Source organism: Nerophis ophidion, linkage group LG01 (genome assembly GCF_033978795.1).
Source record: "Nerophis ophidion isolate RoL-2023_Sa linkage group LG01, RoL_Noph_v1.0, whole genome shotgun sequence".
Lineage (NCBI taxonomy): Eukaryota > Metazoa > Chordata > Actinopteri > Syngnathiformes > Syngnathidae > Nerophis > Nerophis ophidion.
Genome location: NC_084611.1, coordinates 53,020,501 through 53,037,894, shown reverse-complemented (window position 1 = coordinate 53,037,894; position 17,394 = coordinate 53,020,501). Strand labels below are relative to the sequence as shown.

The window sequence follows — 17,394 nt, the reverse complement described above, 5'->3', positions numbered from 1 at the left end:
TGGCTCGCGAGCCATAGGTTCCCTACCCCTGGGTTAGAGTGTCCGCCCTGAGATGGGTAGGTCGTGAGTTCAAACCCCGGCCGAGTCATACCAAAGACTATAAAAATGGGAGCCGTTACCTCCCTGCTTGGCACTCAGCATCAAGGGTTGGAATTGGGGCTTAACTCACCAAAAATGATTTCGGGGCATGTCCACCGCTGCTGCTCACTGCTCCCCTCACCTCCCAGGGGGTGATCAAGAATGATCGGTCAAATGCAGAGAATAATTTCGCCACACCGAGTGTGTGTGTGACAATCATTGGTACTTGAACTTCTAACTGAACTTTGTATTGACATTTTGAGCTGCTGCATCGCCTCTGAGCTGGTGAAAGTTAATTCCAGTTTATAAATCATGCCTCTCACCGGGACAGTAGAAGGTTGTGGACACAAAGTCACAACTTGATCAACTTTGACATCCGACTTAAACCCGGAGATGGCAAGAAAGACATAAAAAAAACTCTCGCTTGTGGCCACCTAATTTTCTTTTTAAAATCGCCTGAGGATTTTTGATTAACTTTTAATGTAAGTGGGAAGGTACAAACATCCCACCAGTCGGCATCCCAATGAAAGTAAACGCTGTACAGTAAGTGATAGTTAATTTGTATTTCTTGTTTAGCACTTAGCAATACTGCTACGTGATGCTTGGTGTTTCACTAAAGCGCCATCTGTTTAGCACACAGCTTCTAAAACTTGTAGATCATCCTCCTCATATCCAGGTTAAGAAATATACGTTTTTGATCACAATTTGTCTATGTTGTCTCTCATTAATCTACAATGATTAGTAGTGTTTTTAAAGGGAAAACGAACGTTGTCAAGCACCTGTGAAATGAATACACTGCCATATGCTTAAAATGAGTACGTAAATATTACATCATATTATGAATGGGTCTGTTACTACATCACATATACTTAAGGCATGTATACATGTACAGCATGTAGGCCGCACCCACCAAATTTTAGAATAAAAACATGGTTTTCCATATATTCGCCACCCCCGTACCCTTCATACACCCGTATGAAAGATTTTGTAAATGTTTATTTATATACATTAATTGTTTCCAAACAACGTCTGTAACACGGCAGTAAAACGGCTGATCAAAAAAAACAGGAGTCATCGCCATGGACCCACTCGCTGCGGAAGCTAGCTCTCCTATTAGCTAAACAGACTCAATAACTCCACGGTGACGTTTTGGTGAAGAATGACATTGTAAACCTGTTAGCTAATGCTAACAACGCTAGCTTGATTACAATATGACAGCACGTACAAACATGCATGAAAACACTCCTACAGAAGTCATACATGGAACGGTTTAGTAAGTAAGATTTGTTTTAGTTATATTGTAAAACTTACAAACATTAGTTAGTGATGACCGAAGAATAATTTCGATTAGAACGCTATGGACAGTTATATTTCACTTTTAAGGCACGAAACAGGAAGTGAGCAAACTCTTCCAAAAGATGGTGCTCTATCACAAAGAGTAACACAGCCTTTCAGTGTCTCTGTCGGTGTTATATGAAAACTATAATACAAAACATTATGGCTGTTAGCAAAAACAAATCCATATATGCGCTGCACCGTTTTATAAGCCGCAGGATTCAAAGTGTGGGGGAGAAAAGGTTAATGGAGGCCTTTGGATGGGGTTTTTTCAAAGTTCTTTTTAGGCGGAATTGAGCCACTACTTAAATTGTAAAACTTACAAACATTAGTTAGTGATGAATGAAGAATCCTTCGGAGCAGAAACGCTATGTTAAGTTATACTTCAGGTTCAAGGCACGAAACAGGAAGTACATTTCAAACCCAGTGAGTAAACTCTTCCAAAAGATGGCGCTATATCCAGGGATGGGAATGAAGATTTACAAAATAAGCTGAACATATTTAATCCAAAAACACCGCTTTGCGGAAGGCCGCATTGTGGCTGCACCCGAGGGCACGCGGTGCACTCGCCCGCAAGGAGGGTCTGTGGGCATGCCCCCACAGAAAAAAATTTGAAATCTGTTAGTTTAGGATGCATTTCCTGCTATTTTGAGTCAAAATCTAACAATATTCTCCTGACCAAAATTTCACATTTATTGGCAAATATTTTCATAAATATGTATCATGTGATGAAATTTATGTATACAAGTTTACACATATATCAAATTCTTGCACACTTTTGGAATATAGACAAAAAATAGGCCTACAAATGGGTTAACCAGAATTCAAAATATAAGAAGGTTGAAATACATAAGATCGTGTATTGTACCTCTGAATGGACTCGTCTGTCGTAGATTGGTGTGAGAGGAGCCGAGTCGGAGGTGGGAGGCTTAGATAGTTGATTTGAGGCTGCATTTGTGACGATGTTTGACTTCAGCTTGAAGGCAGATCCCAGGGAAAAATTACTTCTCCGTAAACTCACTTTACTTAGATGCCTTGCCGATTTTGCGTGGTCAAAGAGTGCCACCTTTCCTCGAGATGCATAGTTCACAATGTCCTTGCAATATAAGCACTGAGCACGTCCCGGTTCATCGCACTTTGCAATGAAATCGCTGATCAGTTCGTCTACTTCTACGATATTGTTGTTAATCTTCACCTTCAGTTTGATAGATATATCGAGCCATGCCCAGTTCCACTTCTTTCTCACGTCCTTATCGATATCTTTTGCTAATGAAGCATTCCTATCTTGAATAAGCTTAACCATGTCTGAAACTGTTTTGTCAATAAAGAAACGTGTTAATTGAGAGCTACTGTGTTTTCTTTCCAGATTAGTCGCCAATAAACACAACCAATATAAACAGAATACGAGTTCAGAAACGCTCACAATAATTGGGGATCAGGGACTAGATGTTGTCGGCAAACAACGCGTGCAGACGCCTATAACAGGCAATGTCATTGGTTGATGTTGTCAGCTGATAGTAGAGCTAGCTAATCTGGTGCCTTCACACATTGGCATTATATTATATAAATGACCCTGGCGCCGCCAAAATCGGCGGAATTCTGCGGATCTGCGGGAAATTCCCATCCCTGTATATCACATACAATAACACACCCTTTCAGTGTCTCTGTCGGTGTTATATGAAAACTATTTGTTGAATACAAAACAATATGGCCGTTAGCAAATAAAAATCCATATATTAATTACGCCGTGTTATAAACCGCAGGGGTGCAAAGTGTGGGGAAAAAAGTTTGATGGAGGCTTTTGGATGTTTTTTTTAGAGCGCTCTGTAGGCGGAATTGAGCCACTAGTTATATTGTAAAACGTACAAACATTAGTTAGTGATGAATGAAGAATGCTTTCAAGCAGAAACACTATGTACAGTTATACTTCAGGTACAAGGCATGAAACAGGAAGTACATTTCCAACCCAGTGAGCAAACTCTTCCAAAAGATGGCGCTATATTACAAACAATAACACACCTTTTCAGTGTCTCTGTCGGTGTTATATGAAAACTGTTTGTTGAATACAAAACATTATGGCCGTTAGCAAATAAAAATCCATATATTAGTCACGCCGTTTTATAAGCCGCAGGGTGCAAAGTGTGGGGAAAAAAGGTTGGAGGCTTTTGAATGTTTTTTTTAAGTGCGCTTTAATAGGCGGAATTAAGGCACTAGTTATATTGTAAAACTTACAGTTAGTGATGAATGAAGAATCTTTTCGAGCACAAACGCTATGGACGGTTATTACTTACTTCAGGTTTAAGGCACGAAACAGGAAGTACATTTCCAATCCAGTGAGCCAACTCTTCCAAAAGATGGCGCTATATCACAAACAATAACATCACCCTTTCAGTGTCTCTGTCGGTGTTATATGAAAACTATTTGTTGAATACAAAACATTTTGGCCTCTAGCAAACAAAAATCCATATTTAGTCGCGCCGCTTTAAAAGCCGTAGGGTTCAAAAGGTGGGGAAAAAAGGTCAACGGAGGCTTTTGGATGGGTTTTTTTAGAGTGCTTTTTAGGCGGAATTGAGTCACTAGTTATATTGTAAAACTTACAAACATTAGTTAGTGATGAATGAAGAATGCTTTCAAGCAGAAACGCTATGTACAGTTATACTTCAGGTTCAAGGCATGAAACAGGAAGTACATTTCCAACCAGGTGAGCAAACTCTTCCAAAAGATGGCGCTATATTACAAACAATAACAGACCTTTTCAGTGTCTCTGTCGGTGTTACATGAAAACTATTTGTTGAATACAAAACAACATGGCCGTAAGCAAAGAAAAATTCACATATTAGTCGTGCCGTTTGACACGCCGCAGGGTTCAAAGTGTGGGGGAAAAAGTTGGAGGCTTTTGAATGTTTTTTTTAAGTGCGCTTTAATAGGCGGAATTAAGCCACTAGGTATATTGTAAAACTTACAGTTAGTGATGAATGAAGAATCTTTTTGAGCACAAACACTATGGACGTTTATTACTTACTTCAGGTTCAAGGCACGAAACAGGAAGTACATTTCCAATCCAGTGAGCCAAATCTTCCAAAAGATGGCGCTATATCACAAACAATAACATCACCCTTTCAGTGTCTCTGTCGGTGTTATATGAAAACTATTTGTTGAATACAAAACATTTTGGCCGCTAGCAAACAAAAATCCATATTTAGTCGCGCCGCTTTATAAGCCGTAGGGTTCAAAAGGTGGGGAAAAAAGGTCAACGGAGGCTTTTGGACGGGTTTTTTAGAGTGCTTTTTAGGCGGAATTGAGTCAATAGTTATATTGTAAAACTTACAAACAGTTAGTGATGAATGAAGAATCCTTTAGAGCAGAAACGCTATGTACAGTTATACTTCAGGTTCAAGGCATGAAACAGGAAGTACATTTCCAACCCAGTGAGCAAACTCTTCCAAAAGATGGCGCTATATACACCTTTTTAGTGTCTCTGTCGGTGTTATATGAAAACTATTTGTTGAATACAAAACATCATGGCCGTTAGCAAAGAAAAATCCATATATTAGTCACGCCGTTTTATAAGCCGCAGGGTGCTAAGTGTGGGGAAAAAAGGTTGATGGAGGCTTTTGGATGGGTTTTTTAGAACGATTTATAGGCGGAATTGAGCCAATAGTTATATTATATATATATATATATATATATATTATATATATAATATAATCATAATGGGGGACTTTAATATCCATATGAATACCCCATCGGACCCACCGTGCGTAGCGCTCCAGACTGTAATGGATAGCTGTGGTCTCACACAAATAATAAATGAACCCACGCATCGCAACGGTAATACGATAGACCTAGTGCTTGTCAGGGGCATCACCGTTTCCAAAGTTACGATACTCCCGTATACTAAAGTATTGTCCGATCATTACCTTATAAAATTCAAGGTTCAGACGCATGTTCGTCAAACTAATAATAATAATACCTGCTATAGCAGCCGCAACATTAATACAGCCACGACAACTCTTGCTGACCTACTGCCCTCGGTAATGGCACCATTCCCAAAGTATGTGGGCTCTATTGATAACCTCACTAACAACTTTAACGACGCCCTGCGCGAAACCATTGATAACATAGCACCGCTAAAGTTAAAAAAGGCTCCAAAAAAGCGCACCCCGTGGTTTACAGAAGAAACTAGAGCTCAGAAATTATTATGTAGAAAGCTGGAACGCAAATGGCGCACGACTAAACTTGAGGTGCACCATCAAGCATGGAGTGATGGTTTAATAACTTATAAACGCATGCTTACCTTAGCTAAATCTAAATATTACTCAAATCTCATCCACCGTAATAAAAACGATCCTAAATTTTTGTTTAGTACGGTAGCATCGCTAACCCAACAAGGGTTTCCTTCCAGGAGCTCAACCCACTCAGCTGATGACTTTATGCAATTCTTTAGTAAGAAAACTGAAGTCATTAGAAAGGAGATTAAAGACAATGCGTCCCAACTACAACGGGGTTCTATTAACACTGACACGATTGTATATACGGCGGATACTGCCCTCCAAAATAGTTTCTCTCGTTTTGAGGAAATAACATTAGAGGAATTGTTACAAGGTGTAAATGGAATAAAACAGACAACATGTTTACTTGACCCTCTTCCTGGGAAACTGATCAAGGAGCTTTTTGTATTATTAGGTCCATCAGTGCTAAATATTATAAACTTATCACTCTCCTCGGGCACTGTTCCCCTAGCATTCAAAAAAGCGGTTATTCATCCTCTTCTTAAAAGACCTAACCTCGATCCTGACCTCATGGTAAATTACCGACCGGTGTCTCACCTTCCCTTTATTTCAAAAATCCTTGAAAAAATTGTTGCGGAGCAGTTAAATGAACACTTAGCGTCTAACAATCTATGTGAAACCTTTCAATACGGTTTCAGGGCAAATCACTCGACGGAGACAGCCCTCGCAAAAATGACTAATGATCTATTGCTAACGATGGATTCTGATGCGTCATCTATGTTGCTGCTCCTCGATCTTAGCGCTGCTTTCGATACAGTCGATCATAATATTTTATTAGAACGTATCAAAACACAAATTGGTATGTCAGACTTAGCCCTGTCTTGGTTTAACTCTTATCTTACTGATAGGATGCAGTGTGTCTCCCATAACAATGTGACCTCGGACTACGTTAAGGTAACGTGTGGAGTTCCCCAGGGTTCGGTCCTTGGCCCTGCACTCTTCAGCATCTACATGCTGCCGCTAGGTGACATCATACGCAAATACGGTATTAGCTTTCACTGTTATGCTGATGACACCCAACTCTACATGCCCCTAAAGCTGACCAACACGCCGGATTGTAGTCAGCTGGAGGCGTGTCTTAATGAAATTAAACAATGGATGTCCGCTAACTTTTTGCAACTCAACGCCAAAAAAACGGAAATGCTGATTATCGGTCCTGCTAGACACCGAACTCTATTTAATAATACAACTCTAACATTTGACAACCAAACAATTAAACAAGGCGACACGGTAAAGAATCTGGGTATTATCTTCGACCCAACTCTCTCCTTTGAGGCACACATTAAAAGCGTTACTAAAACGGCCTTCTTTCATCTCCGTAACATCGCTAAAATTCGCTCCATTCTGTCCACTAAAGACGCTGAGATCATTATCCATGCGTTTGTTACGTCTCGCCTCGACTACTGTAACGTATTATTTTCGGGTCTCCCCATGTCTAGCATTAAAAGATTACAGTTGGTACAAAATGCGGCTGCTAGACTTTTGACAAGAACAAGAAAGTTTGATCACATTACGCCTGTACTGGCTCACCTGCACTGGCTTCCTGTGCACTTAAGATGTGACTTTAAGGTTTTACTACTTACGTATAAAATACTACACGGTCTAGCTCCATCTTATCTTGCCGATTGTATTGTACCATATGTCCCGGCAAGAAATCTGCGTTCAAAGGACTCCGGCTTATTAGTGATTCCCAAAGCCCAAAAAAAGTCTGCGGGCTATAGAGCATTTTCCGTTCGGGCTCCAGTACTCTGGAATGCCCTCCCGGTAACAGTTCGCGATGCCACCTCAGTAGAAGCATTTAAGTCTCACCTTAAAACTCATTTGTATACTCTAGCCTTTAAATAGACTCCCTTTTTAGACCAGTTGATCTGCCGTTTCTTTTCTTTTTCTTCTATGTCCCTCTGTGTATCGGCTGGGGACATCTCTGCGCTGCTGGTCCGCTACCCTTGGGATGGTTTCCTGCTGGCTCCGCTGTGAACGGGACTCTCGCTGCTGTGTTTGGACTGAACTCTCGCGACTGTGTTGTATCCATTGTGGATTGAACTTTCACAGTATCATGTTAGACCTGCTCGACATCCATTGCTTTCCTCCTCTCTAAGGTTCTCATAGTCATCATTGTCACCGACGTCCCACTGGGTCATTATTGTCACCAATGTCCCACTGGGTGTGAGTTTTCCTTGCCCTTATGTGGGCCTACCGAGGATGTCGTGGTGGTTTGTGCAGCCCTTTGAGACACTAGTGATTTAGGGCTATATAAGTAAACATTGATTGATTGATTGATTATAAAACTTACAAACATTACTTAGTGATGAATGAAGAATCCTTTCCAGTAGAAACGCTATGTTCAGTAATACTTCAGGTTCAAGGCATGAAACAGGAAGTACATTTCCAACCCAGTGAAGTGAAGTAAATTATATTTCCATCCATCCATCCATCAACTTCCGCTTATCCGAGGTCGGGTCGCGGGGGCAGCAGCCTAAGCAGGGAAGCCCAGACTTCCCTATCTCCAGCCACTTCGTTTAGCTCTTCCCGGGGGATCCCGAGGCGTTCCCAGGCCAGCCGGGAGACATAGTCTTCCCAACGTGTCCTGGGTCTTCCCCGTGGCCTCCTACCAGCTGGACGTGCCCTAAACACATCCCTAGGGAGGCGTTCGGGTGGCATCCTGACCAGATGCCCGAACCACTTCATCTGGCTCCTCTCGATGTGGAGGAGCAGCGGCTTTACGTTGAGCTCCTCCCGGATGGCAGAGCTTCTCACCCTATCTCTAAGGGAGAGCCCCGCCACCCGGCGGAGGAAATTCATTTCGGCCGCTTGTACCCGTGATCTTATCCTTTCGGTCATGACCCAAAGCTCATGACCATAGGTGAGGATGGGAACGTAGATCGACCGGTAAATTGAGAGCTTTGCCTTCCGGCTCAGCTCCTTCTTCACCACAACGGATCGATACAACGTCCGCATTACTGAAGACGCCCCACCGATCCGCCTGTCGATCTCACGATCCACTCTTCCCCCACTCGTGAACAAGACTCCTAGGTACTTGAACTCCTCCACTTGGGGCAGGGTCTCCTCCCCAACCCGGAGATGGCACTCCACCCTTTTTCGGGCGAGAACCATGGACTCGGACTTGGAGGTGCTGATTCTCATTCCGGTCGCTTCACACTCGGCTGCGAACCGATCCAGTGAGAGCTGAAGATCCCGGCCAGATGAAGCCATCAGGACTACATCATCTGCAAAAAGCAGAGACCTAATCCTGTGGCCACCAAACCGGAACCCCTCAACGCCTTGGCTGCGCCTAGAAATTGTCCATAAAAGTTATGAACAGAATCGGTGACAAAGGACAGCCTTGGCGGAGTCCAACCCTCACTGGAAACGTGTCCGACTTACTGCCAGCAATGCGGACCAAGCTCTGACACTGATCATACAGGGACCGGACTGCCACAATAAGACATTCCGATACCCCATACTCTCTGAGCACTCCCCACAGGACTTCCCGAGGGACACGGTCGAATGCCTTCTCCAAGTCCACAAAGCACATGTAGACTGGTTGGGCAAACTCCCATGCACCCTCAATAACCCTGCCGAGAGTATAGAGCTGGTCCACAGTTCCACGACCAGGACGAAAACCACACTGTTCCTCCTGAATCCGAGGTTCGACTATCCGGCGAAGCCTCCTCTCCAGTACACCTGAATAAACCTTACCGGGAAGGCTGAGGAGTGTGATCCCAAGATAGTTGGAACACACCCTCCGGTCCCCCTTCTTAAAGAGAGGGACCACCACCCCGGTCTGCCAATCCAGAGGTACCGCCCCCGATGTCCACGCGATGCTGCAGAGTCTTGTCAACCAAGACAGCCCCACAGCATCCAGGGCCTTAAGGAACTCCGGGCGGATCTCATCCACCCCCGGGGCCTTGCCGCCGAGGAGCTTTTTAACTACCTCAGCGACCTCAGCCCCAGAAATAGGAGAGTCCACTACAGATTCCCCAGGCACCGCTTCCTCAAAGAAAGACGTGTTGGTGGGATTGAGGAGGTCTTCGAAGTATTCCTTCCACCGATCCACAACATCCGCAGTCGAAGTCAGCAGAACACCATCCGCACCATACACGGAGTTGATAGTGCACTGCTTCCCCTTCCTGAGGCGTCGCATGGTGGTCCAGAATCGCTTCGAAGCCATCCGGAAGTCGTTTTCCATGGCTTCCCCGAACTCTTCCCATGTCCGAGTTTTTGCCTCCGCGACCGCTAAAGCTGCACACCACTTGGCCCGTCGGTACCCGTCCACTGTCTCCGGAGTCCTATGAGCCAAAAGAACCCGATAGGACTCCTTCTTCAGCTTGACGGCATCCCTCACTGCTGGTGTCCACCAACGGGTTCTGGGATTACCGCCACGACAGGCACCAACAACCTTGCGGCCACAGCTCCAATCAGCCGCCTCGACAATAGAGGTTCGGAACATGGTCCACTCGGACTCAATGTCCCGCACCTCCCTCGTGACATGTTCAAAGTTCTCCCGGAGGTGTGAATTGAAACTCTCTCTGACAGGAGACTCTGCCAGACGTTCCCAGCAGACCCTCACAATGCGCTTGGGCCTGCCAGGTCTGTCCGGCATCCTCCCCCACCATCGCAGCCAACTCACCACCAGGTGGTGATCGGTTGAAAGCTCCGCTCCTCTCTTCACCCGAGTGTCCAAAACATAAGGCCGCAAATCCGATGACACAACTACAAAGTCGATCATGGAACTTCGGCCTAGGGTGTCCTGGTGCCAAGTGCACATATGGACACCCCTATGTTTGAACATTGTGTTTGTTATGGACAATCCGTGACGAGCACAAAAGTCCAATAACAAAACACCACTCGGGTTTAGATCCGGGCGACCATTCTTCCCAATCACGCCTCTCCAGGTTTCACTGTCGTTGCCAACATGAGCGTTGAAGTCTCCCAGTAGGACAAGGGAATCACCCGGAGGAGCACTTTCCAGTACTCCCTCGAGTGTGCCCAAAAAGGGTGGGTATTCTGAACTGCTGTTTGGTGCGTAAGCACAAACAACAGTCAGGACCCGTCCCCCCCACCCGAAGGCGAAGGGAAGCTACCCTCTCGTCCACTGGGTTGAACTCAAACGTGCAGGCTTTGAGCCGGGGGGCAACGAGAATTGCCACCCCAGCCCGTCGCCTCTCACTGCCGGCAACGCCAGAGTGGAAGAGGGTCCAGTCCCTCTCGAGAGAACTGGTTCCAGAGCCCTTGCTGTGCGTCGAGGTGAGTCCGACTATATCCAGCCGGAACTTCTCTACCTCGCGCACTAGCTCAGGCTCCTTCCCCCCCAGTGAGGTGACGTTCCACGTCCCAAGAGCTAGCTTCTGTAGCCGAGGATCGGACCGCCAAGTGCCCTGCCTTCGGCTGCCGCCCAGCTCACAATGCACCCGACCTCTATGGCCCCTCCTATGAGTGGTGAGCCCATTGGAGGGATGACCCACGTTGCCTCTTCGGGCTGTGCCCGGCCGGGCCCCATGGGGACAGGCCCGACCACCAGGCGCTCGCCATCGTGCCCCAACTCCGGGCCTGGCTCCAGAGCGGGGCCCCGGTGACCCACGTCCGGGCGAGGGAAACCTGGGTTCATTTTGTTGTAATTCCATAGAAGTCTTTGAAAATTATATTTATAAAGCGCTTTTCTCTAGTGACTCAAAGCGCTTTACATAGTGAAACCCAATATCTAAGTTACTTTTAAACCAGTGTGGGTGGCACTGGGAGCAGGTGGGTAAAGTGTCTTGCCCAAGGACACAACGACAGTGACTAGGATGGTGGAAGCGGGAATCGAACCTGCAGCCCTCAAGTTGCTGACACGGCCACTCTACCAACCGAGCTACGCCGCCCCAGCTTTATAGGCGGAATCGAGCCTCTCCTAAGGGCTCCATTGTAAGCTGACTATTGCTAGTGTTCATTTATGATTTAGAATGCATAAAAAAAGAAAAAACATGCGTCTTACATAAGGATTGTGATTGATGAAATGAAAATTCCCCCAAAAAGTGCAGTTTTGATGAGGGTCAGGGATCAACTGTATTAAGTTGTAAAAAGGCCTACTCTTGATGAGTAAACGCAGAGCCGGCGAGAGAGACGGCGAGCTATTTGGGGTTGATGTATCTTAACGGTGTGTCTGTCTGTGTGGGATTAATAAAAAAAAGTCGTCAGTGTCGTTGGCTATGTCGGTTCAACGTGTCAATGGCTCTCGTGATTCGCTTGCTCCGCACCGTCGCAGTTTGACCGCTGATTACCTGGTACAGCATATCTTATCCCGGCTGGGCGGTGTCGTATTTTTGAAGTGAGACGGGGGAGAGAAGGCGGTAGAAAAGATAAAAATAGGGGGACACGGGGTGATTCGTCTCCGCTGAAGAGATCGGTTATGAGTGATATCACACTTAATTAAGGTTTATGTACTGTGTGTGTGTGTGTGTGTGTGTGTGTGTGTGTGTGCGTGTGTGTGTGTGTGTGTGTGTGTGTGTGTGTGTGTGTGGCAATGCTTACTTAATGGGGACACCGCTCTATTTAGGGGATGTCTGACGATATGGGGACAAAAAAACAGGTCCATAAAAGGGAAACATTTTAAAATGATAGTCATAGTGCATACTAACTCTTTTCCCCAGGGTCCCCAGTAAGTATGATCAGCACATTACTTCATCAATCCAGAGATTTAAAGACGTGTATGAGCTAACTAAGCAGTGGCCATTTTACCTCATTTTTGTTACGCCTCCACAACCTGTAGAAAGGGTGGTCCCCACAAGTCATGATAAAAAACTTGGTCCCCATTCCAAATGATAACCAGTGTGTGTGTGTGTGTGTGTGTGTTTTCAATGCCCCGGGCTTTAACCACTTTTTTTTTCCTGGCGTACAAATGCTTGAGCATCACATCACACTGTTACCTTCGCCAGGGAGCAGCAAGAGAACATGAGAAGAAAAATAATGATGTAATGTATGATGTCTGGGTGGAACTGAACGCAGAGCACAAAACCAATCCTTCATCATTCGGTGTTTTATCGCACGGCTAATTTGCGTCTTCGCCAGTCATTAATCCCTTGCTATTACATAAGACAACGTGCAGAATTTGTCAGGTCGAACATGTTTATTAATTCATGTTTATTATTCATATACACCAGGGATATTTAGTTAGCATATTTTTTTCGGACTATAAGCGCACTTAATATCCTATAATTTTCTCAAAACTCGACAGTGCGCTTAACCCGTAGCGCCTAATGTACAGAATAATTTCTGCTGTGCTTACTGACCTCGAAGCTATTTAATTTTGGCACAAGGTAAAATGATAAGTGTGACCAGTAGATGGTAGTCACACATAAGAGATACGTGTAGACTGCAATATGACTCAAATAAACAACACCAACATTTTATATGTTCCATTAAAAATGTAGAAGATGACACACAGCGCTCAAAAATCTATCAAAATGTTTAAGTACGACTTTGGTAAGCCATGAAGCCGAACCGCTTTGGTGCAAGCTTTTCTGTTTTTGGGAGGGGGGGTTCTGTATTTTTGTATTCTGGACTAATTTAGGAGGAATAATAAATCATTCTCCTACCTGCATCGGTGTCTACTAGCCACTCAGGCAAATCATATTGTCTAAAAATGCATTTTCCCATCGATAACATGACATCATCGTGATTAAAATATATTTATATATATATATATATAAATAGCCCGGCCCCCGGCCACATTTTTTTATCCCAATGCGGCCCCCCGAGTCAAAAAGTTTGGGAAACCCTGGTTTAAGGACATTTTGAAGCGCGGTGTTTTTTTCCTTGACGGAGACGGTCATCACCTGTGGTTGCAGCAGTGGTAGGCGGACGTGAGCGAGAAGCGGTGGCAGGTGGCGCCGGCGAGCATCGGCGTCGTGAAGCACCCAGGACAGCAAAGAGGTCACTACGGTCTCCTCATCAGGAATGTTGATGTCGTCGGACTTGAGCAGCTGCTCCATTTCGTCCGAGGGAAGGAGCAAGAACTCTTGTCCTGCAACCACCTCCAGAAAATGTTCCTGGTGGTCAAACAGTAAGATTTTATTTCAATAGCACTAACATGAGTCACAAAGTGCGCCACCGCTTAAAGTCAACAACATTCAATGAAATGCAACGAGAGGATAGCAAACAGGTAAATGTGACAACATTAGAATACAGTAGAGTTAACAATTAGGTCTGGGGGGCGGGGGAAAAAGCGCATTTAGATGATGTTTAAAAATGTGGAAAGGCAGAGTAAAGTATAGTAGTAAAGTATCCATCCATCTTCTTCCGCTTATCCGAGGTCGGGTCGCGGGGGCAGCAGCCTAAGCAGGGAAGCCCAGACTTTCCTCTCCCCAGCCGGGAGATATAGTTGACCAAACGTGTCCTGGGTCTTCCTCGTGGCCTCCTACCAGTCGGACGTGCCCGAAACACCTCCGAGGCGTTCGCGCGGCATCCTGACCAGATTCCCGACTCACCTCATCTGGTTCCCCTCGATGTGGAGGAGCAGCGGCTTTACTTTGAGCTCCCCCTGGATGACAGAGCTTCTCACCCTATCTCTAAGGGAGAGCCCCGCCACCCGGCGGAGGAAACTCATTTCGCCCGCTCAACCTGTGATCTTGTCCTTTCGGTCATAACCCAAAGCTCATGACCATGAGCAACAAATGTGTGAGCAAATTGTCCAACAATTTAAGAACATTTCTCAACAAGCTATTACAAAGAATTTAGGGATTTCACCATCTACGGTCCGTAATATCATCAAAAGGTTCAGAGAATCTGAAGAAAACCATTCCCGCAACATTGAATGCCCGTGACCTTCGATCCCTCAGGGGGTACAGCTAGGGGTGTAACGGTACGTGTATTTGTATTGAACCGTTTCGGTACGGGGGTTCCGGTTCGGTGCAGAGCAGTACCGAACGAGTTACACACGAACATATGAAATAGCCGCCTATGCTAAAGTCTTAACAGGCTGCTCCGCTCCGTTCTGCCTCTGTCTGTACACAGCACCCTGCATTGTCCCGCCCACACAACCTTCTGATTGGTTACATACGAAGCCAATCAGCAATGCGTATTCAGAACGGATGTCGTCAGCGCTTTAGTGTCGATGTTGAGCAGATAGGTCTTTAGCAGGGGAGCAACGCACTCTCCCCAAATTATATTCCAAGTCAACTACTTTCTAAACATCACTATGAGCCCGTTGACCTTCTAGAAACAAACTGCAGCTCAGCTCACTCGCAGTCCTGGCTTTAGGTGAAGGCTAGTTAGCTTTTAGCGTAACGTTAACTCATTTTGCCATGTGTGCGTGTGTGTGTGTGTGTGTGTGTGTGTGTGTGTGTGCGCGCTCGTGTTTGTGCGTGTGTTATGGAGAGTGTTGATTGAGGTGTTGAAGCAGCAAAAAAGGACATTAAATGAAGAGTTTCTGTCTCTGATAGTGTATAAAATAATGTAAGTGCATCATAAAGCCTACATGAACTCCATGGTGGTCAGGGATGAATTTTCAGCTATAGTTACATGAATCATTAGTAATGTAGCAGCCTAGTTTTGAATGGCAGGGTCCATGCTATCACATGTTGATAAAAATATAACATTTACATAATAAAAATCAACTACAGGCTTCCCCAATGCTGTAATAAATTAAGCATGATGAGTTGACTTGAAACTGTTTAATGTTGCACTTTTTATATGTAGAAGGAAAGTTGTGTCATTTTATTTAATCAAAGCAGCAACTTGAAGCGGTTTAATGTGGATTAACGTGGGCAGAATTATTATAGTGTTCCCAATGTTAAAAGGATCAAGCCATTGTTTACAAATATGGTAAATAAATAACCCCAAAAATTTATATTTTGTTGTTTTCTTACTGTACCGATAATGAACCGAACCGTGACCTCTGAACCGAGGTACGTACCGAACCGAAATTTTTGTGTACCGTTACACCCCTAGGTACAGCATCAAAAAGCGACATGAGTTTGTAAAGGATATCACCACCTGGGCTCAGGAACACTTTATAAAACCACTGTCAGTAACTAGAGTGTGTCGCTACATCTGCAAGTGCAAGTTCAAACTCTATTATGCAAAGCGTAAGCTAGTTATCAACAACACCCAGAAACGCTGGGCCCGAGCTCATCTAAGACGGACTGATGCAAAGTGGAATAGTGATCTGTGGTTTGACGAGTCAATCAATTAATGTTTATATATATAGCCCTAAAGCACAAGTGTCTCAAAGGGCTGCACAAGCCACAACGACATCCGCGGTTCAGCGCCCACATAAGGGTTCTAAGGGCAAGGAAAAACTCAGAACCCAGTGGGACGTCGATGAGAATGACTATGAGAAACCTGTCACGCTTCACGGCGCACTTGCTGCGCGGAGTTACCACTTCGTGGATGCACACACGACCAGTCAGCGGGATTGCAGGTAGGAACAAGTTTTAATATAATAAAACAAAAGAACACTGGTGCAAAAAGGAGAAAAACAAAGTGCGTGCCAATGCACGGAAAGCTAATGCTAAAACGTAGCAGGAAACAGAAAACATTAAACGACGTGCCACACGCACGTGAAGCTAAGGCGGAACTTAGCACAAAATAATCTATGATACCAAATACAAACCGTGACGTGTTGCGAAAAGCAAACAACGGACCGAGGACGAACTAAGGAATCAGGTGGGCTTAAATACACAAATAATTATTAGAAACAGGTGTGTGACAGGAGCCCGTGCGGAGGAACACAATACGTTGCCATGGTGACTAACACAAACAAGGAAGTGCTCAAACAAGGATCAGCAGAGTCCAGAAACAAAACATGAACAAAGACATACAAAAAGGGCTAAACCATAAACGATCCGAGTCACGGATTGTGACACTACCCCCCCTTAAGGGGCAGATCCCCCCCACCCCAACAAGACAGTCCAAAAAAGATGGGAGGACCTGGTGGAGGGTTGGAAAGTCCCGTGTCCCGAATCCACCGAGGACACCATAGGTGGCGGCGGCGGGTGGGACGCCGCTGCCACAAAAGTAATCTGTGGCTGACGAGGGCCAGGGCGCGTCCTGCGGGGAGGGCGCCCTGGGTAGGGCCACCACCGTGGCCGGCGTGGGGGTGGAAGCACCCGCTGAGGAGGACGCCCGGGGTACGGCCACACCCGTAGAGGTGGAAGCGCCCTGCGAGGAGGACGACCTGAGCACGGCCACACCCACAGCCGACGCGGAGGGAGATGCGCCTGGCGTGGTTTTGGACCTGACGCTCGGCGTGGACTTGGGCGTCGACGTCGACTCGGGCGTCGTCTTGGACGTCGACTTGGACTCGGGCGTCGTCGTGGACGTCGTCTTGGACGTCGACTTGGACGTCGGCTTGGACTCGGACGTCGGCTTGGACTCGGAGGCCGGCTTGGACTCGGAGGCCGGCTTGGACTCGGAGGCCGGCTTGGACTCGGAGGCCGGCTTGGACTCGGAGGCCGGCTTGGACTCGGAGGCCGGCTTGGACTCGGAGGCCGGCTTGGACTCGGAGGCCGGCTTCGACTCGGAGGCCGGCTTCGACTCGGAGGCCGGCTTCGACTCGGAGGCCGGCTTCGACTCGGAGGCCGGCTTCGACTCGGAGGCCGGCTTCGACTCGGAGGCCGGCTTCGACTTTGACTTGGACTCGGAGGCCGGCTTGGACTTTGACTTGGACTCGGAGGCCGGCTTGGACTTTGACTTGGACTCGGAGGCCGGC

General features: G+C 46.0%; 1 protein-coding gene across 2 annotated transcripts in view; it reads right to left on the bottom strand.

Annotated features, from left to right (window-relative positions):
* Window positions 1-17,394, bottom strand: part of klhl5 (kelch-like family member 5) — a 108,212-nt gene that overhangs the window by 44,439 nt on the left and 46,379 nt on the right. For both annotated transcript variants that reach the window (XM_061907145.1, XM_061907153.1), the window contains exon 5: window positions 13,520-13,732. In XM_061907145.1, the coding sequence (XP_061763129.1) occupies window positions 13,520-13,732 (213 nt within the window). The remainder of the gene's footprint in view (window positions 1-13,519; window positions 13,733-17,394) is intronic.